Source organism: Lonchura striata, chromosome 2, assembly GCF_046129695.1.
Source record: "Lonchura striata isolate bLonStr1 chromosome 2, bLonStr1.mat, whole genome shotgun sequence".
Lineage (NCBI taxonomy): Eukaryota > Metazoa > Chordata > Aves > Passeriformes > Estrildidae > Lonchura > Lonchura striata.
The window spans coordinates 62,644,571-62,666,852 of record NC_134604.1 but is presented as its reverse complement, the minus strand read 5'-3'; the positions used below and the strand labels follow the sequence as shown (position 1 = coordinate 62,666,852).

Genomic DNA, 22,282 nt, shown 5'->3' with positions numbered 1-22,282 from the left:
TTTTTTAACAAAACTTATTAACCACTTCATTTCTTAAACCACTGGGCTATAGACAGGTAGCAGTTTTATGGTTAGAAGTTTAGACTGTATATCTGACTGTGAATTTACTAATTTTTTTCCTCATCTTCCACTAAGATTTTTCTCTTGCAGGAGAATCTTTCATTGAGATGATTGAAATTGCTGCAGTGAGAATGGAAATTACTTTGGCTCCTTTCCTTTAAAAGCTGCATGCGAGAACTGTGTGGTGAGTCAAATGTAGACTAATGGTTATGTAAATGTCACTAATTTTAGATACAGATCTGAAAGTGTGTTTCCTTTTAAGATTTTATTTTCTTCACTATCATGACTCAGTATCACTTGCTAATCTAATTTTATTAGCCCTGTTGTATTTCACCATTTAAAATACACATACATTATTCAAATAAGTGTATTTGACAGAATCAGATATAGATGTTTTAAAATAAAGGAAAAAAATCTTATCTGCCCTCAAGATTTGTTTTGGTTTTAGCCTTCACAGAACTGCTACTGGTGCAGTTGCACAGGTACAAACATGATGTAGATTAATATGAATCCAAGTTGTTATAATTCATTAGTTTGAATTATTTTACCATATTTCAGAATTTCAGACTGGTAAAAATTGTTTACTACTGCTATGGACTTGAACTGGCAAAATTACTCTAATAGCTAAAATTTCCAATTTAGTTCAGACCTGAGCAGTTCTCAATAGCACAGCTATGCAGAATTAGCCTACAGCTTTTCATAAAGAACATTGATATGCACATTTACCTACTACATTTCTCTTAAGATACATGACCAAAATGAGGTTGAGTACTTAGAAAAAATATCCTATCTGGCTCAAAGTTGGATAGCCTTCTCTTGAGTTTCATATTTAGCATTAAGGAACTACTAAATATTAAAGATCTGCAAAAGCACTTCAGCCATTTGAAGACAGAAATGCTTGGTAAGACCTTAAAGGTCTCTGCTTTTTTTTCATCATGCTGCAGACTGGTGCTTGCAGCAGGCCCATCGATCCAGTTGTTCAAGTAGATCTAGTATTTTAACGTACCAAGGATTTTTCCCAGGGACTTCATGAGTAGATGTGAATCTAAAGAGCTGATCAGAGGCTTGAGAGCATACAACAAATAAGTCTATTTGCATGGCTTTGTCAAAGTCCAGTGGCCAAACTGTTTCTTCCTGACTACTTCATTGTGCTCATGTTGGCCTTTGTGTGAAGAGTGAAACAGACAGTGCTTCCTTCTGGTTCACCATGCAAACTCCTATCACTGGCACAAGGGCAGGAAATAGCAGGAAGCAGGAAGAAGCAGAAGGGCAAAGGTTGTAGTGCCTTGTTCAGTGGCCCTAGCAGCATAGAATAGTTCAGTGACATGGTGAAAACACAGTTTGAGCATTTGCAGAACCAGAGTTCAACAGAGGAACCAAAAGTTCCTGTCTGGATAAGAAAACTGCTTCAAGTACTTATGAAGGCCTACTCATATGATTCAGTTACTAAACCTTTGAAAAGGATGTTAAATTTCTCACATGGTTCACAGGTGGCTTAATATTAGCAGTTATATTTTCTAGAGGTTTGCCTGTATGGGTGGTGCCAGATACTGTGGCTGGATCAAACTCACTTCATGCTGCAGCTCTGGGGTCCTAAGGACTGTGCCTGATGTAAGAAAGGAAGGCTCAGTGTTTTCTGTTCAGGTGCTTTTTTTCTGCTAGGCTTAGGAACTGTATGGGGAAAAGATGCTTAATTCACATAAAAAGGCAAGAAAATATAGGCCTGCTTGAAAATAAACTGAGACTAATAGCTATGTATGAGTGGAGACAACTAGTTTTAGGAGCATGTCTAAAAGTGAGATGTTAAAAGGTTGGAGCTGAGAACAAATACAGGAAGGCTAGATCAGATGAACTGGAAAATCAGAAGGATTTAAATATGTTGGGCAAAGATTTGGGGTTTGATTGTTTATTGAAATTGGAAGAAGCAGCAGCCTGACACAGAGGATCTGGCGTGAGGCAAAGAGAGCAAGTCAGGCTTAGGGAAAGAGGCTTGCACTCCTCAGATGTTTCCTACCATTCACTGAAGTTCTCTGCTCTTCAGATCCAGAAGGGAATACAGACTGTTAAGTGGTAGCTTTTGCTGTCATATGGGAAATCACTGTCAATTTCACCCCCCCTCACTGTATTCCACGAAGAGGGCAAGCCTGTTAGTACCTTCAGCTACTTCATGGATGTTGGTCCTGAAAAGAAATCTCAAAGTAAGAATAGTTGAGGTTGTAAGGGAGATCTCTTGTTAAACAGGGTAGTTTCTTTAAGGCTATGTCCAGTCAGTTTTGAATATATTCAAGGATGGAGACTCTGCAACCTGTCCTGTTCAGCTAGAATTTCATGCACTTTATTTATTACCTGTTGCCTCTTGTCCTATTTCTGGACAGAGAAGAGTCTGGCTATGTTGTCTTTGCTCTCCCGTACCCCCACCAGCAGACATTTGGAAACATTGCTGAGATCACACAAACACAAGCCCTTTCTTCTCCAGGCTGGAGTCTCAGCTCACTCAGCCTGTCTTCATGTGAAAGATTCTTCAGTTCTCTCATCGTCTTTGTGGAAGTAAATAAAATGCTTCATCTAATAAGGGGAATTAGAATTCAAAGGAGGAAATGCTTTTTTGCGGGTGGAGGGGGGGGGATAAAACAAAAGCTAATAACTGTAAAAAGAAAAAGAAGATCACAAAATGAAACAGTAAGAAGTTAGATAACTCCTGCTTTAAGATTCTGCAATCTTCATTTGCCCCCTTGTGTCAGTATACTATGAAGCAATCTTCATGATCACACTGAATGTTTAAATCTATTGATAGGGTCTGCCTGTGGTGCTGGGCTGGGGAGGATGTCGGTGGCTTGTGCAAGCAAGAAGCCTGATACTGCTATAGGTGCTGCAGAAATTAGTAAAAAATTCTCTAGGCAATGGAACAAATGGCTGTAAGTAGAGAAAACAATGTCTTCGTGGTTATGTCAAGTGAGAATTCCTAAGAACTGGATGTGATGTTGATTTTTCTGCCTGTATTCTTGCATGCTGCTGGGCAAGTAACCAGGCCATTGTTTCTGTAGCACGTACATTGCGCTTTGCTTTAGAGGTGTCTTGATTTAAAACTCGTGTCTAAAAGAAACACTGGTGGTTCACATTGGTAGCTGAGCTTCTTAGGAGTTGTCATTTGAATTAAAATACTCTGTGAAGTTATGTCTGTTGACAGTCTCCTATCTTCTTAAAGAAGACTTCAAACTGTAGCATACTATGATAGTTCCTCCACGTTCATGTCACATTTAAAGTAGGGGTAAATGGACACAGCCCTTGAAGGGCTGTTAGCTGCTTTTGTTTAGTAGCTGTACTACAGTAATGCATTGCCTCATGGAATTTTCTATGGCATTTATTAATTCTGATTTCAGAGGAAGAGGTGAGTACTGTTCATCTTTTAAAGATCAGATCTGCAATAAACTTTCCTTGTTACCAGCTCAGGCTGGGAAGCAGAGTTTCTGTGCTGTTTATTCATGGCCTATTTCTGCAGTCCTGTGAACTCCAAAATACTCTGATTTGTGTCCTGTCTTGTCACTGATTCATTTTGCAAATATAACTCATTATTACACCTGTGTGTGCCATTTTTTTGTCATTTTTATAGGCAACATCGTCAGCATTGTGCAAAATCTTCTATGTAGTAAAGGTAATGTACATGTTTGAACTTTAGCATATTTGACAATAAATTTACCTGTGAAGATCTATTTTGCAGAAAGAATGAGCTATTTAAATTGTAACAATTTCTTAATGTACAGTGGTAAGCACTGCATCTCTAAAAATGTAAAGTAACTTATACCTAAGTATTTAGGACTTTTACTACCATTTTCTTCAAATTTCAAAGGCAGTTTTCTTGGTACTGCCTACAGCAAATTGCTAAATGAGTGTGGTCTGTACTAGAAATTTGGATACAGTGATCTGAAAATGTTTCAGCTTTTCCCTTAGTCATGATATCTTAAGTATAGGGGAAAGTCTCTTCTAATCAGGTAGTCACATTAGCAGTAATGGTTGGATTTGAAGTGTTTAGACTACCTTTATCTTCATCACAACCTATTGTCACAGAAGTCACAAGAAGTGCTAGAAATATACCCAAAGTGGTGAGCTGCTATTGTACCAGTTTAACAGCAGCAGCAATTCTTCATATAAAAAACAAACAAAACATTTTAAATGTATTTGAAGGAAAACTTCTGAGATGTATGCAAATCTCCTTTCTAAGGTGGCAGTTGTAATTGTATCGCAATAAAATATTTAACTACTAAAAGAAATAAAAAAAAAAAGATGGAAAAATGCAATGGCATGAGTGACATTGTTTATCTTTCTGTGAGGGGGATAATAGTCATCAGAGTACTTATTTATCACGCTAAATAATTTATCACTCTAAATAGTTTATTTCTGTTAGAAGTTATTTAATGATTGTCAGGTGCAACTCTTACTTTTTTCCATATTTTATTCACTTATAATAAATAGCTCTGTATTTGTTAATAAATAAAATTAAATTCCTTATATTGCTTCTGCATCTTAATGTAGAATTTGAACCTTTATGTTCAAAAGTTCTGAAATTACATATTAATTATAGCAGCATTTATCTAGTTTGTATCTTCAATCTGAAGTATACAGTGCATATTAGGTGAAGGCTTAGTTTCTCTTGAGAGATAGGAATAATATACCCATAGTGTTTTCTTCTGCTGTTTCTAGCTATAGGAGTCAGACATGGATAGAAAGCATCTCATTTCCCTACGTTTCTGCAGGGCAAGTATGTGGCTTTATTACCCATAAAGGAACATACTTTTAGCAGGTTTTACATTTTTAAGTGGTTTTAAAAGTAAAACATTTTGAAATCTCTCAACAAATACTCAAATAAGCCTTAAGTATTAAAAAATTGATGTATATAAGGCATAAATTATAGCATAGAAAGTCTCAAATGTATACATTTTTAATGTTTTATTGAAATAAAGGCAAAGGAAGAGCTTCATGGGTTATTATAGTATTTGACCAGCTAGAATAGTCAGCTTTCAGCCATACAAGACTATGGTTCTACAACCTTGTGATTCTTGAGCCAGACAAGTTTGGGAACCAGTTTTCTTGTTTCCTTCACTATTACCCTAGCTCTCATGTGTCTTTGGTGGTTTCACTGAATGACTTTAGGTTCGTTTTTAGTAAGCTCAGCTAGCTGAATGTGCTTGCTGTAAGCAACAGTGCCAGCACCAAGAAAGTACCCTTCACTCCTGAGACTGGCACTTCAGTTTTAAAGTCCATTTACATTGCTTAAATCTCTGTAAGGAATATTCAGGGCTTCATTCTTCCTTTCTTGACAGTACTACAGACAGACTTTGCGTATCTGCTCTTTAAATCAATATCAAAAGATCTAAAAACATTTTCATCTATCTCTTTTCTTGTACAGAAGATTAGTATCAACATACGAAACCAGCACAAAAATGCTCATATAGGTATAGCTTCTTGGCATCTGGAAGCAGCTGTGATATGCCTTTCCTATTAAGACAAGTCTCTCCCTTTTTCAACAAGCATTTTCTGTTATTTTCAGACACATCTATAAATACATTAAAGCTATATTATCCATCTATAATGGAACTTCCAGATCAAAAATATGAGATTTGCAGTAGTATGATACAAAGATGCACAAGAACTCTAATGTTTTGGAGGTATGAAATCTGTTAAATGACTTGTTCTTCAACCAATTTTAGGAAGTGTGTATGAATGGTAGGTTGTACAGTCAGGAAAAGGATTTCACTGCAGATTTGGTAAAAGCATGTAGCCAGACAGCCCCCTGTTGGTTGTATTGCTGTGGACGTTCTGGAATGGAATTGTGCTTGAATTCAGTTATTCATTGCACTCAGCAAGCAATTTTTTTCAATCCCATATCACAAATAGAGAAAGTGTAGGGAAAAGAAAAATGTGTGTGCTTGTAAAAACTACCTTGAATCAAGTTTTATCTCTAGTGTATGAGAAGTGTTAATGCTTGGATAAATAGAATGCTTGCACACAGTTTCTTAATGCCTTTATAGACTTTTATTTTTAAATTACTGTAGTAAAAATGTAGAAAAGTACTTTGTCCTTGTGATAAACCTTAAGACTGGCATGCTTTAATATCACATTTACAGCCTAAGGCAAAGTATTTAGATCAAGTTCTGTCAAGAATGCAGTGCTTTAAAACATAAAAGTTTGTAAGCTGGCAGTGAACTAACCAGGTACAGCCTTATTAAATGACTGAGACTCTCTTGTAGGCACATCTATGAGAGCTTCTGCTATTTAACAAGGTACAGTTTTACCAAGAGTCTTGGGTGTTTTTTAATCACATTTGCTTTTCTTTAAGTTGTTTTTGTACATGTTCTAAGTTGCTACCAATGCAACTAGCTGCATACTTCCAATTAGTGTTTTCTCATATATTGAGAAACTGAAGAAATTCTTCTTCAAAATGAAATTAATGTTTTGTGCTGACAATTGCAGGATACTTATTAGGCATTTTGGCTTTTTTTTTCCCCAAAGGTTTTGTAAAGAGCACCTAAAATCTCCTTTGTAATGGTCATTGTATATCCATGTAGTGATGGAAGACTGTAGGTACTCTATGAAATGTAGTACTGTGTTGACACAAGGATTCTAGAAAGAGCTCTGTCACAGAGGTACAGCATCTTCTGCTCTGAGGTAAACAATACAGAAGTTCTCTATTTCTGCATCAGGTATGGCCAAGGTTATAACGCCTCATCTTCATTTAAGGAATTTGGTTTGTGACTGAAAATCCATAGCTGTAACAGTGCGGAAGAAACTGATGCGACAATTAGTTTTCTACTACAGCACAGAAGACTAGCATGATGCCAAGAAAGCCACAGTGCTGGAGGACTTTTCCTCACTCTTAGAACACATTAAAAAAATCAGTGATCAGATGTCTTTGAACAACTGGCAGGAAAAAAGAGGGTAAGGCTACATGCTGTGATTGAAAAGGGGGAATAGGAAAGATGGGGACAAAACAACTGGTTTAAAATTGTCACACTTCCATAAAATGCTTCAGAAGAGTTTTAAGAAACTACCTGAAACAATCTCAAGGCAAGGGGGCTCTTCCACAAAACAGAAAACCTGGGTTTCAGAAGCCTGAGGAGATTCAAGTTCATATCTCCTGCTTCTGAAAAAACACCCTGTTGAAGTTGCCCACAGATGTTCCCCATCTTTCATGTTAAATCAAGGATATGTGCAAAAAAGTCACAAAATTATTTTGTTCAAAGGTTGTTGGCAGTGATAACTATTGCTGTTAGCAGATGAAAGCAAGCTGCAGGTAGGATTTCAAAGGGTAGTGGAATTTGCTTTTATTGGACTAACTGTGCAGTTCCTTGCATGTTGCATATTTTTTTCCTAAGATGTTTCCTGTAATGGTAAAGTCAGCATACAATAAATATAAGTACCCATTAAAGCACACTAAGGAATACCTTATGTTTCCAGTAGATTAACACTGAAATAATGAAGTATTTGTGAATCGAATCACAGTCCTCTATTATGCCAGATTCTGGATTTTATTACTGAAGAGAGCACCAGTAAAGGTGGCTTTAAACTGCCTTATTCTCCTACATTCTCTTAATCTGCTGAAGATGGAAAGCAGGGAGCAGCATTAAAGAACTTCATGGCTATTCAGCAACCAGCAAGGGGACTTGCCTCTTCCCTCCTGCAATCTACCCTCAGACTGCTTTCTTTCTGTGCTTGTAGCAGCTTTTTGAGTCTTTGGATTTCAGAGGTTTTTTGTTTTGGTTTTCTTCACAGAAGAGTTTACATCCCCCCCTCCCCCCCCCCCCCAAATAAATTAACAGCATAGGTAAGAGCCTGTTCTAGGATGAAGAAGATTCAAATAACTTATGCTGTTCAGAAAAAATAAAATTTTCTTCCTTTTCTGAGGAGTAATTACTCCATTCCCAAATTAGGGTTGAACTTCAGGACTTCCTCATGGTTCTTGGAGTATCTTTAATTTTTAGTTTGTTTAAGAAATTCTAGTCACTTGGAACATCGAGATAACTTGCAGAGCTGTTATATTGTGATACCATTATTTTCTGCTTATTCAGGCATAAAGTAAGTAGCCTGAGAAAAGCACTACGTTTTGCTATGAATATATCTCCTCTAAAACTGCAGTTTTTTCTCTTTAGCTGTGAACAATTGTCCAGAGCACTGGACATTTTCAATCATAATTGATAGAATCCTAATTTTATCTCTATTTTTTTTCATGTGTACTGCAGGATTTTTTTAAAAATAGCACTTGATCCTGGTGATTTATGGTGTTTGAGTTTCTCAGGCTTTCAGTAGGCTCTTCTTTTGAGACATCTAGGCCTGGGGAAACTACTGTGAATCCCCATAAGGCACATCCTTGAGATAGGAATTTCTGTCCCCCTTTATGTTAAAACCAAATAATTTATATTGAACTTCTTTACCAGTGACACTTTCTTTCATCTGCCTCTCGGTATTACATAGACAAAACTAAAAAATATCCTCCTGAATTCTAGCATCTTTAGAAATACATGTAATTTTGTGTGTGTGTTGTGCATTCATACGGGGGCACTGCACGCAGCCATCAGTACCCATGAGTACCAATAGAATAGAACATTTTTCAGCAGCATTTGTGAAAGCAATCACTGCATTTCTTGTGCTAGAGTAGTGTTAACCCATACCCTCATTCTTCAGGCTAACAGTGGCTACAGAGAATTTTCATTAGCCAATGATATTAGTATTTTCACTAATCTTGATTAATTTTTTCTAACTTTCCTTTCTTACTTGTTTATATTAACACTTCAATAACTGTTAAGATGGTTTAGTTAAGTGGTTTAGTTAAGAAACTGTAGCAACTGTAGTTTGTTGGGTTTGGGTTTTTTTCACTTTGGTTGGAGAAATTGCTTCAGCCTAAGAAGAATTCCATGTCTGCGCATACCCCATGAATGAGCACGACCTCCCTAGCGTTCAGACATTTGTTGTGTAGTGTAGTGGTGTCATTAAAGACTGTCTACATAAGATACACGTGATGCTCATCAGCTCAAGTAAAGTGTATCTTCCAAGAGGGTTGAGCAAGCAAAACATCTTGCCTCAAGATGTCACAAGTGATACCAGCACCTGGCCTCTGGTTCTAGTTTGCCTGAGCAGAAACACTTGAGAAAGACCAGAGCTCTTTTGCTTTTCTAACTTCTTGTCCTAGGCTGTCAGCAAGTCTCTTAACATGGCTAGACCTTGATTAGATGGAGACAAGGAACAGAACATTTGCAAAACAGATCCTGATTTTATCCTACATAAATTCTTCTGAAGTTAAGCACATTTCAGACCTGGGAACACCAGGCATTCCAATCATACAGAGCTGGAATTTTCATGATACAGTGATCTACAGTTCTTGGATTCATTGTCAACCATAATTCTAGAGAAATTATCAGTAACAATGTGGCACCAAAATTATAGCAAGGTTGAGTAACTTGAATCCTTGAGCTTCATCAGAGAAATCCAGCTCCTCACTGTCAAATCAGGCTCAGAATCATCCCTCAGAAACTCCAATGGGTGTCTGGCCTTCAGTATTCATTCAAATATTCTCTACTCTGCTGGTAGTCAGAGACCATTTTTTATAAACTTCTGGCATCCTGTAGAACTAATTCCATATAAAATACTCCTGTGCTTAGTCAGAACCAGAAGACTGGAAAGCTCTGTACCATTCTGTTTAGCTGGACATCCTACACCAGGAGAAGTAGGTGTGGTTCACACTAGGGCAGCTTATAGAGATGGGAGCTTCCTGTATTTTTCAGCATCTCACAGATTCAGAAACATTAAGGTTGGAAAAGACCTCCAACCATTAACCAGCACAATTATGCTTGCTACTAAACCTTATCCCCAAGTGCCACACCCCATGCCTTTTGACCTCTCCAAGAGATGGTGATTTCACCACCTCCCTGGGAAGCCTGTTCAAATGCCTAAATATCCTTTCAGTGAAGAAAGTTTTCCTACTATCCAATCTAAACCTACACTAGCACAACTTGAGGCCATTTCCTCTCATCTTGTCACTTGTTATCTGGGAGAAAAAACTGGCACCCACTTAGCTACAACATCCTTTTAGCTAATTGCAGAGATCTTGTTTGTTGGTCCAGGCAACAAGTGACAGGATGAGAGGAAATGGCCTCAAACTGTACCAGGGAAGGTTTAGATTGGACATTAGGAGAAATTTCTTCTCAGAAAGGGTGATTAGATATTGGAATGGGCTGCCCAGGGCAGTGGTGGAGTCACCATCCCTGAAGGTGTTTAAGAAAAGTTTGGATGTGGCACTTGGTGCCATGGTCCATTTGACAAGGTAGTGTTCAGTTGGTCATAGGTTAGATTCAATCTCAGAGGTCTTTCCCAAGCTAATTGATTCTATGAAAGCTGCCTCCAATGACAGCAAATACTGACACCTAGAGCAAAAAGATGCTGAAGTTTTATCTCTGCTGCAGAAAGAATTACCATCTGAAAAAGAGGGTCTCAAATAGAGTATTAGTTAATATTGCAAATGCTAATTTGAAATTGTAAGAATTGCCACAAACATCTAGAAAGGAATTTAGATACAGTGTAGTAGAGAGCCTTTATGGCAGTAATGACACTTCCAGAGAGAGACATCTTGATAAGAAGTATTTATTTATTAGTTTTCTGAAGCACAATGACCTATTCGATGCTTTGCATTCTCTTTGTATAGACAGGGCTGTACACACTCTTCTTAGGTCCCCAAGACAGGTAAGCATCAGTTCCAGCTACAGGTATCAGAAGCACATAGGCTTCCCAACCCTACAGGCCTACATGCCCTCCAGCAAAGCAGCACAAGACTTAAAGAGGGGAAAAAAAAAAGACAACTTCCTTGTGTGTTGCAGTTCACCTGCTTCCTTCCTCCATATGGCAATGTGTGATTGCACCAGAACATTTGGAATGTTTTTAAAGTTGTACCTCTTCCTTTCAAGCACTGAAATGGTTTTATAACGTGTTAAAGCCTACCAACTGTCACAGAGATTTGTGTATTCTATTTTAGTCACTCATTGACTCCTTTTGGTCACAGGGTGCTTTATGAGAGTATATTAGATCATTATAGCACTGGTTCTTTTCTATGTAAAAGATATTCTCTTTCTAGCTCTTAAAAAAGGATGGGGGAGGTGGTAGTGAGCCAATTCCAGTACAGTATTCATTTTGGCTGTCCCAGATCTCAAGAAATGTAAATATGTACAGCTGAAAGATTGGATACTAAGAAATGTTTTCAGCCAGCAGTTTATCACTACCGAGTTAGAAAGCCCTGAGAGCTCTGAGCTTTCAAAACAATTATTTCCGCACTATTACCCACTCTGCCTGAAGGAACTGTGTGGTCTTTCTGGCAGGCATCATTGCCTCCAGTATAAGACCTGTGTGCTTGTCACTGCCTATTTCAGAAGAACAAAAACCCACATATGTGTGCATGTCCTGAACACTCCGTAAGTGACCTAAGAACTGTCATTACATCCTTCACTGATGGCTTTGTCTTGGTCCTGAGGGTAGAAAATAAGTCAGCATAGATCCCTCCAAAGAACAGAGATGATCCAAACCATAGCAGTCTGATGTTCCATTAACCTTCTTGGACTTTGCATAACATTCAGCTTTTCTGTTCAATCTCAGAGCCTACCTCAGAAGCTCATTGAGAGCATGGATCATGGGTCAGAAGGTGGTGAGGCACTGGCACAGGTTGCCCAGAGAAGCTGTGGAAGGCCCATCCCTGGAATTCAAGAGCAAGTTGAATGGGGCTTGAAGCAACCTGCTGTAGTGGAAGGTGTCCCTGCCCATGGCAGAGGGGTTGGAACCAGATAGTCTTTAAGGTTCCTTCCAACCCAAACTATTCTGTGATTCTAGAGGTCCGACTTTCAATAGCTTTGCACTAGACACTGTTGTGGCACAGTTTATGAGGGCAAACTATAGCCAATAGAAAAGTCGCTCAAGTGTTCCTGTGCCTGCCTGGGTTTTCCAGCAGAGATTCTCCAAAAGATGAATCTTGCAAAAAGATGATTGTTTGCCTATCATTTTTTCCAACATGTATTTGTAGAGATTTTGGGACGGTATGTGGACAGTGAAGTCTAGATTGCACTATCACACTTCAGTTGTCAAAGAATTCTTATTAAATAGGAGAAGAAAGCAGTTTTAGCCTAACCAATGATGGAAGAAGCTTCTGTTACATCAGGGACCATGCAGATACAATGTTTCGCTTACATTCTTGACATGGCCATATTTAAGCTATTAATGTGTTCTGGAGATCCCCAGTGTACTAAGCCATCTTCAGAAGATAACGTTTTGAACAACTGTAGGTAGCAAATAAATATTATATGGCTTAAGGATAATAGAATTGCAGAAAATTCTGTCATCCTTAAGCCATAAAGGTAAACCAGTCTGTTCCAGGAAATATCTTTCCAGTTTATGGAAAATTAGGAACTTACTAACAGGTTTAGTGCTCACCATAGTGCAACTGGCATTGAAACAAAGGCCACCAACAGGGCATACCCAGGAAGTATTCAGTAGGCTTATCACCCCAGCACTACCAAAACAGTGATTTTATTCTGATCTTCAAAGTTTATCTATTTGACTTCCAAAAGTTTAGCTTCTGTTTCCAGGTGTGAGGTATCAACATGACTAATCCATCTGATGTCTGGATCCTGCAATGTTTCACTTCACAGCACATATACAGAAATTAGCTCCTAAAGAGAAATTTTCTTCAGTTATGTGAACTATTACTGGAAGATAGTCTATAGATGCATTAACCTAACACATTGGAAATTAAAAAAACATCTCTGTAGTCTCATGAACATTTAAGTCTCCTGTCCATGTTATTCTGTGCCATTTCCAGGTTTGTATACCCACCCATTTGTTCAACCCTGTGAGATCTGCTTTTCTTTGTCCAGTGGCATTGACATTTCTGGCAGCTCTGTCCTCTCCTCAATACAGTAAGATGTGTCTCTTTGGTCCCACAAAGGCTATGACACTTTCCATCCTGATTTTATTCATTTACTTCCTCTCTGTAATGGGAAGGAAGTGAGTTTGCCACCTTCTGTGGATCTCTGCCTGCCCTTACTACATAGCCCCTTCCTCTGTTCTACCAGAACCCAGCTGAGGAGCACACTGAAGACATAGTAAAAACACAAAGATTAAAGGATAGAAGGATCAGCATGCCTTCTGTTTATTGTTGAATACGACATTGTCAATAAACCGGTATGTCAGCAATTATTTTATTACTCAGTTTAGATATCACTGGGGAACAAAAACAAAAACGCTAAACGAGCCTTTTCAGAAGGCCCTCAATGAAAGCTACAAACTGCCTTTGAAATTCAAAGAAAACTCAGTTCCTGACTCCAAAGTACCAGTAAAACCCCAGACTTGATGTTTCCAATCTATTGCCTTTTTTTTTCCCAGTGGAGAATCAGGATGGAACAATGTTGCAATATTTAATTCTTCAGCAAGCACTCATCTGACTGCTGTAACAGTAACTTGCTTAGAAAGCAAACTCCTAAATTAATTTTAACAGCAGACTTGTACACATTACAGTTTCCAACCTTTAGGGCTACATTCATCATCCTTCTGACCAGAAAGAAGACACCAATTATTGAACCATTCCATTAGATTGAAAACAGAGTAGAAATGGAGGAAGGATTCTTGCAAAAATTTGCACATCAGATCACACTTCAGGAGATTATTTCAGCATAAGCTACATGATAGTCTAAAAAACTGACTTTTTTTTATAGAAGTCATATTTATTTGTATTTTATATGATGGCTAATGATTTACATCGCACCCACCCATTTGAGAATATTCAGGGCTCCAGGGCTCCAGCCAGAACCAGACTATTCAAATCATTGTTGGTCCATCCATTTACTAGTTACAACAAGGCCTTCTGTGACTAATTATGGTCTGACTGCAGCAGGAAAGGCAGCTTCAAAGAATTGGAATTTTCAGACACACTAGCAGTTCCCTTGGTTCCCAAATTCATTATTTATGTGGATTACATTGAGTTGACAGATTTAACTGGGCTGCTGAAGATATGGTCAAAGAAGCAGAGTCACTCCCTTCCCTTTTATTGTCTTCTGAAAACATAAGAGTCATATGCATCTGTCACTAGAGAGAGGAAGTTCTCCATCAATGGACTTCATTTGGGATTTTATAGGCTGTTTCAGTAGCATTTGGGAATAGATCAATATAATATGTGGTAGGGAGTTGTATTTCTTCATGATGCACTGTAAATCTTTTATTGAAGATAGTCCCACTGTTTATTGTTGAAAATTGATAAAAATAAACCTTGTAAAGTTAAAACCTGGCAATGGATCAGCACAAATCAGAGGGAAGGAGTAAGAGGCAATGCGCCTCCCTCCTCTTGGATAATTCCCAGCTTGTTTCTCAAGGAATATTTAGTAACGCTTTCCAAAAATCTAGGAACATTTTTTTTTTAAAAAAGTTATTCAAAGTTATGAACTCTTTGTTGTGAATTCAAACAGGACTTTTGATCCACTCTGGTGGCTTTCTGGTACTGAATTCAGCTGTGGATCAAAACAAAATACCACCCAAGTTATGCTGGATGTACCTGAGACTTATGCACTCAAGAGACTGACAAGCACATCAGCCTTGCTTGGGTCAGATTAACAGAGTTATTTAGTTATTTTTGAGCATTGGAAAGCTGGAAACCAACCAAAAACTGGGAAGAGTCCACTGGGCAGAAAAGTTTCCCCATAGTTAACAGAAGTTACTCTCATTGGGTGTGATGCAGTTATTCCAGCATCATTGTTTTTCCCTATGGCTATTAATTCCTCATATACAGCATTGTAGGGAGAATCTTCTACTACTTCCATGAAATTCAATTATGAAGGTAAGTGAAAAACGGTTTGGAATTATTTAGTAAAGGAGAAAACTTCCCAGTACTATGGCCAGCACAGAAAGATCAGTCTTAGTATCTAAGATATTATCTAAATAGTATCTTAGTCTATGGTATCAATTTATAGAGCTTTATTTAAATATCTATTCTTAATTATCTATACAATCACATGAGTGCTAACTGCAGAATCTATAAGAATGTAGTGACTGCACTTCCCAAAGAAACAAAAACCCTCATGAACTGTCATTGAAATCAATACCCAAAGAACAAGAAGTTATTTCACAATAGACTCTGTTCTTCCTGGTATCAGCAGGATACTGAACAATTCAAGTGGTAAATAAATGACACATCCCTGTAAGTACAACATGAGAGACTTCCCAGTGTGTGAAGAAGCAGGCAAAATGTTACTTAAAAGTACCAAAAACGTCACCCATCACTAGAAAAGGAAGTCAACACAGTTACACGCTGCAAGAACAGGGGGATGGAAAAAGTGTGGTACCTCTATCCTGTTGGGACATCCAACCAGCATCACAAGCTTGTACTGGCAAAGTCCTTAACAGTCTTGAATATAGAAACACAGGATGACACGCAATTATAACGGAGGGAAAAGTGATTAAGATGAGAAAATATAAAGCAAATGAGGCATTGTTTTTCTGAATCATCTGCCTTTTGCAAATCCCGCAAGCTATCACCTCATTTTGGATGACCTCCTGCCATGTAAACTGCAGTCCCCGTGAGTGGGACAGGATGATGGTGCTGCCTCATCATTCAGTTTATTTTTCGCCTGTGGCTCTGCCTGCTACAAAACCATAGAGAGGTCATTGTGAGTGAGGGACAGGACTGCCCCAGCACTGTGGCAGCTCCTTTCTAGCATTGCAGGCAGTGGAACAGTTTGCACATTTCTGCTGAATCCAGGGAAGAATAAAAAGGCAAATACAGCAGTGAAGTTTACTGAAATCAGCAAATTTTGCACCTTCACAAGAAAAAAAGGAATTCTCTTGAGAAAGTTGGCAATGACTTGAAGAAGCAGATTATGTCAGGGATAACAAATTACTTTTATTGGAAAATAAAAGTCTAAATGTCTCAAAATCCCATTCCCATTTAATCAAAAAGAGAGCTAGATGTGAGCAATCAGAGCTTCTGGTTCTGTCACATGTAAAAGCACAACCAAGTCACCTACAACACACTGCTAGTCTAGCAAAGATTGTTTGTGAGAAACCAGAGTTGAATTCCCTGCCAAGGTTTGGGTGGAAGTCCTTAATTTAGCACATAATCTGGTTGTGACAAAGCAGCTTTTAAAATCACTCAGACTTGTAGATCCTAACAGCTGAATTCACTTGTACAGCTGTTTCCTTCTGTGTGAATAACTCTGCTGTGTACACACCACACAGTCTGCTCTCTGCTACGTACCTGCTTGTTTGGGGCTTCAAAAGGGAAGGAGCAGTAAAAACATTGGCCACTATTTCTAAATTCCTGCCTTGATGCCTGCAGGTTATACTGCATACCACTTCAAAGAGGGCACAGAAAATTTGCCATCCTGACTCAGCAACACTTTGCAGTAGCATAAATAACCTTGCAAGGTGAAGGCCATCTGAAGATCCTCCTAGTAAATCAGTGCTATTTTTATATTAATTTGTCTGCAAATAAACATGTCTGCAAATAAACATAAAATAAAATTTCACCTGTTCCTCCATAATTACTGCTATTTAGTTGTAGCTCAAAGCTACACAACTCCTGTAGGTCTATCATCACCGCTTCCTTTTTCTGGATAAAGAAATCCAGTGAGGTGCTTTCCTTGAAGAACCAGCTTCAATTAAATTAATTTATTCCATCAATCTTCCATTGAAATCATGTGTATCCTACTGATATCAGTCAGACACTTTCAACAGATTTCTATCACGTTGTTCACACACATGCTGTCAAACTTAAATTTAAGGAACTATCAGTTAAAAAAAAAAAAACAAACAAAAAAATCCAACAAATTGAAAGCATTGTGTAAGAGCCTAATCTTGTTCTCTGCAGGAACACAAAATGACAGAAGGTGACGCTTCTCAGTTCAGAATAAATGCTAAGTAAGAATAAATGTTAGAAGAACTCTGGGAACACAAGCTTGTTGATGCTCATGTGCTTTGCTTCCAAAAGAAGCACAGAGTCATAGCACACTTATCCAAGGGTGAGGTAAAGCACATATGGTTCTTTACTTGACAGCAACTTGCACTGGTATATTTTCCAGAGACAAATGTTGCATACACATTGATGAATGCAGAATGATGTTGTGCTAAATAAAAATTAACCCATGTGTTCAGCCCATCATAAAGTTTTACTAAAATGGTTGTATCAAACACTCACTTTGCCAAAGACATGGAACATAGATGATGGCATAGGTAAAAAGTTTAGGGCTCTTTAAAAATTGAAGTATTTTGTCTTTTCTTTCATTTTCAATTAAAAAAAAATGGAATCCAAACTTAAATTTTCAAAGTGGCCGCTGCAGCATGGAAAACAAAGTCTCTACTTTTGTGGTAGGTTAAACAGTGTAATTGTTACTGTGAGGGGTTCTGGAACTTGTCTCAGCTTACATCACTGCTGTTAGTGATCATTTAGGGCATGTCTATTTTTGCCTCAAGTCTATTTTTTTAACTTTTTCTGTAATTTTTTTTTTGTGGGTTTTTTTTTTTGTTTTTTGGGTTTTTTTTGTTTTGTGCTTCATATTAGTCCCTCCACCTACAATATAAACAGCCAGTAACTCACCCAATAAGCAACATTATCATTTCCAAACAAGGAGTGCTGTCTGCAGAACAGCAATTTGTGGGGACAATCATCCCACACAGCTTGTCTGCTCTGTCATCCAACAGTGGTCTGACCTCAAAGTCCACCATGATAGGCTTTCTGGCAGAGACCTTCACAGAAGGTTTCCACAGAATCATGGAAAAGACCAGGCTGGAAGGGAACTCAAAAGATCATTTGGTCCAGCCTTTCATGTGAAATAGAGCCTCCATGAAATCATTTAGCATCCTCTTCAAAATTTCTAACAATGGAGACTCTACCACATCTGTGGGGAGGTTGTTCAGATGGTTCTCCGTAAGAAATATCTTACTTCAAGACAAATATGAACATACTGACATTACTGACCAAAAAAATCCCATTTGAAGTGGAAGCATTCACTCTTGCATTCATTACATAACCTGTGAGCAGCTTAGGAGATGTAGTCTCACAATCATATTCTTCTCAAACCAAACAGCTCTAGAAGCAAAGAGGACCTCACTATTTCTGCTGAGCTTCTGAACTTGGGTCTAGCTGAAATGCCTCACAGTAGTAGCCAAAGAAAAGAGGTGTCCAATAGTAGCACCACCAGTCTGGAAAGATCCATTTCACTGAAACTCCTTAGGGCAAGAAACACATGGCTGAGTCCCACCCCCATTATCAAGTGCTGCAAATAAGGTAATGCATTCACATTTTAAAACTAATGAAAAGCCAGAACTAATTGGTCAGCCAAGAAAGCCCAAAGTGGTTCTCCTGGGCTGTTCGAAGCCTTGGGAAGATGGCATTTTACCAGCAAGAAAACTGAGATGCAACTAATGAATCTCTGAAGTTACTGCTATCTTCTTTCCCTGCCTTGATGGAAGGACAAAAGATTCTTAATTTATAAAGCTTCATTAACTTACCTCTCTCAGTACCTGAGCTAATTTTGGTATTTTTACAAAGCTTTGTACAGGACTAACAAGGCTTGAAGCCACTTCTGCTAAGCCTTCCAACTGTGTTGTACTTAACAAGTCCTTAAAAATCCTTTGCACTCTTTTGTTTGAGACTGTATAAACTTTCATCTGAAGGGCTGTTCATCACATTTTCATCCTTTTTGTAGTGAAAGCACTAAAAATTAACTGACCTTCTGTTCACAAAGATCTTTATCATTTAATTCTCAGAACCAAAGAGCATTTTAATGCCATCAGAGTGGGAGGAGAGGACAGAGGAGTGTTCTGCAAGAGATAGTCATACATTATTTCACAGACCTCAGAGATGGCTTTCACAAAACCACATAGCACCACAGCTCGGGACTTTCTCCTTACACTGCTCTCAGCCAACTGCAAGAGAGTCATTAAGTGGAAGCACTAATCAATTTTTGGGGTTTGCAGTCCTCCTCCAGCCACTTCTAAATGTTGGGATGATAGCTGCATCAAGATATTATTTCTTCATGTATTACCACATTTTTAAAATCTACTTGCAGATCAGCACAGAACATAAAAACAATTTTCTGGAAGGGATGGCTGATACTTTATGAGTCCTCATGTTAATTTTACGCACAGAGATAAAACAAAAACAACTCTTGCAATTGCTGAAATATGGTCCACAAACCCAGTATTGAATCTGGGCTTCTTTTACTTAAAGAAGGTAGAACAGTAAAAGGCAAGAAAGCAATTTTTTTTCCCCTAAATACTTGAAAGAAAATGTGTTTGTTACTTCCCTCAATAGCTGCAGTTTCAAACAAGCCAAAACAAAAAAAGAAATGACCACTAGTGCTAACACATCCCTCTTCTACATTCAAAACATGGAAGGAAAAGCCTTTATTTCCATTTCTGTACTTGGCTTCTCTTTGCCTGTGCTGCCCCAGAGCTCCCTGAGGTTTGGTTCGCCATGATGTCAAGGCCTGCTGCCCTCTTCATCCTTTCAAAAGTGTAGCATTCAACCTTCTCTTCACTGGCAACTGTCCTGGTGCCTATGAGGCGAAATCCATCTCTGAGTAAAGTGTCAAGCAGCAGACCTAGCACGTTAGTACCATTAATCAGCTTTCTCTTATCAGGCTTTATGGAAACATACCTAAAATCAGAGGGAAAAAAAAAAGCAGTTACAACACACTTTAACTACTTCTTTACAGTGCAGATCTGCTGCACTGTGCTTATAGCTGCACAGTGCACAGCTGCACTGTGTTTATAGCAACAAAGGCTCCAGATATTTTTTATTTCCTTTAAGGATGACTGGACTCTTTCCTTCATTAAGAGTAATTCTCAGTACATCCAGTTATTTGCTGGGGAAGAAGCACTTCTCTTTCACACCCTCCCCCCACCAAAACACTTACTTTTTTAAGAAATGCCTATGACAACCTGCATCTTGTCTCACTCAACAGAGGAAAAGAAAGCAGCAGGCTCTGCAATGCTGCAAGTTTTTCAGGCAAGAGTAAATGGTGGACAGCAGAGTCACGTTCACCCCAAGAGCATCACTCTCCAACACACAGGATCTCTCTCTACAGTGACATTTATTGCAAAGTTACCTTCTACAGCAGGTCGTGTGGTAACAAATATGAAAATCATTTCCACATGGCCTCAAATGATTTTATTTGATATAAAGTACAGTGTAAGAATCTATCCAGACATTCCTAGGAGCAGAGGTCAGGTAAAAATACTATTACAAAATATATAAACTGACAGGGGAGACTGTTCCACAGTTCACAGGCAAATACAGCAAACATTCATGGAAAGCACAAGAAAGGCAAAAAAGTCCATGTCACCTCAAAGATTAAGGAGATAGAAATTCAGCAAGGCAACATAATCAAATTTGATTTGTTTCATTACTCAAGAACAGCTTTTCTATTGAGCTGCAAAGGGAAATTTTTACCAATTCTGAATAAATAAATTTAAAAATCAGAAATATTTTTCCCACTAAAGTTGCCATAACCTACTCAACCAATTGCTAGTCCATTAAAATTAGTAATATGTTACAAAGTTAAGGTTTGGCATACAAACATATATATTGCTTCACAAATGCAAAGTAGTTTTTATTGTAATTGCTTAGCCGAAGAAAGCTGGAAGAAAGATAAACTTCATTTTCTTAAAAAAATAATCAAAAGGCTGCTGTGTTGGTTCATATATTCAAATAGAATATTTTTGGAAATATTTCAGTGAAATTTCCACATAATTCCAGATGTTCTAACAGCCACAAAGGACAAATTAGGTTAATATTTTCTTATACAGTAAGAACATGTCTCCATACAATAGAGACATCCAGCAAAAGATAGTTTAAGAAATCTAAGTAGTCATTAGAATACGATACTGCTATCACAAAAATTACTGATACACAGTTATCTTAATAAAAACAGAACCTGGCTTTGAATTCAAAGAAAACCCACTGTGAAGCATCTAGTTAATAATCTGTCTTTTCTCCCTCCCCCTAATAAAAAGCTCTACAAAAGCTTTCTAGTCCCTGAAATGCTGTCTCAGTTCCACTGGAGATTTTAACCCTTCTTGCCATTCTCTGTTTCCTGTTTTCCATATAAGAGCCTTTTGCACCATAAGCTAGTGGAGATTTTAGGCTTCCAACCAGTACTTTAATTCTTTACTTTGTTTCCTTTGATTCATTTTACTCTGTTTTTCATGTTCTGTAGAAGGTGATACTGTGAAATTCTAAAGTGAGTGAGGAGGAAATTGCAGGGAGAAAAACCCAAGAGCACTCATAAACAAACATCAAGAACAGTATTTTAGGAAACTGAAGAACTGAAGGCTGTAACAAATTAAACTGGGTGTTTAAAAACCTAGAAAAAGATAACATTGAACAGAAAGAAGGAAACCTATTTCTTTCAGTTTCTTTAAAATGAGCTTTGCTAGCGTGCACTTCATGAACTGCAAGTCACAAAGACACGTGCGTAATGAGAAGTCACTCTAGGGACAGTACCTGGCCACGAACTGGTCACCAGCAGAATACTCAGTACCACACAGAAAAACCAGATCGTGATGAGAGGGTCTTTCCACAGGAAGTGGAACAAGTGGCTTCTGGGAAGGAAAAGGGCTGCTCCAGCCCTGTCCTGACTGCTGCCCTGTAAACACAGTGATCTGCTCAGCTAGTACCTCAATGGTGGTACTGCAGGAACCAAAGATCCGGAAAAAGGCCTGCATTTCTTGGAGAGAAAAATGCACTTCCAAGATCTCCAGCCTTGGCTTCAGCAAATGTTCTTGGCTCAGGAGGTTGGCCAGGGGGTAGAGTCCATAGAATTCTGCTTCTCTCTGCAGCCTCTGATAGTCTGAGAAATCAGTTGGTAAGGACACCTGGAGAGTCCTCAAGAAGTCCATGATGTAACTAAACAAAGCTCCATCTCTGTCCACAAAAAACTCTCCATTCACCAGTTTAAATTCCCGGTCATCATCATTCACCATCCGTGCCAGCCTGGACTCAGGGAACTGCTGCAAGGTGGAAGCCCAGGTTACAAATCTCACACCTCCCACACTCAGAACGACCACCTCTCGACTACTCATGGCTGCCTCAGCCACTCAGGAATCGTAGCCCTCTGATCTACATGTCTGTGACTTGATCTTTCCTAAACTGCAAGGCAGCTGCAAAAACCATTGCATGCTTTTAGCAAGTGTTTGGAGTGAGGTG

General features: G+C 38.4%; 2 protein-coding genes across 2 annotated transcripts in view; one reads left to right on the top strand and one right to left on the bottom strand.

Annotated features, from left to right (window-relative positions):
* SPRYD7 (SPRY domain containing 7) overlaps positions 1-22,282 on the top strand; it is a 121,739-nt gene that overhangs the window by 72,265 nt on the left and 27,192 nt on the right. Inside the window, exon 4 of the mRNA XM_077781412.1 lies at positions 151-244. Coding sequence (XP_077637538.1) covers positions 229-244 — 16 coding nt within the window. The 5' untranslated portion in view covers positions 151-228. The remainder of the gene's footprint in view (positions 1-150; positions 245-22,282) is intronic.
* KCNRG (potassium channel regulator) lies at positions 17,583-22,256 on the bottom strand. The gene is made up of 2 exons (XM_021526625.3): positions 21,581-22,256; positions 17,583-19,732 (listed from the first exon to the last, which is right to left on the bottom strand). The coding sequence occupies exons 1-2, from the start codon at positions 22,156-22,158 to the stop codon at positions 19,480-19,482; spliced, it is 831 nt and encodes a 276-aa protein (XP_021382300.1). The 5' UTR covers positions 22,159-22,256; the 3' UTR covers positions 17,583-19,479.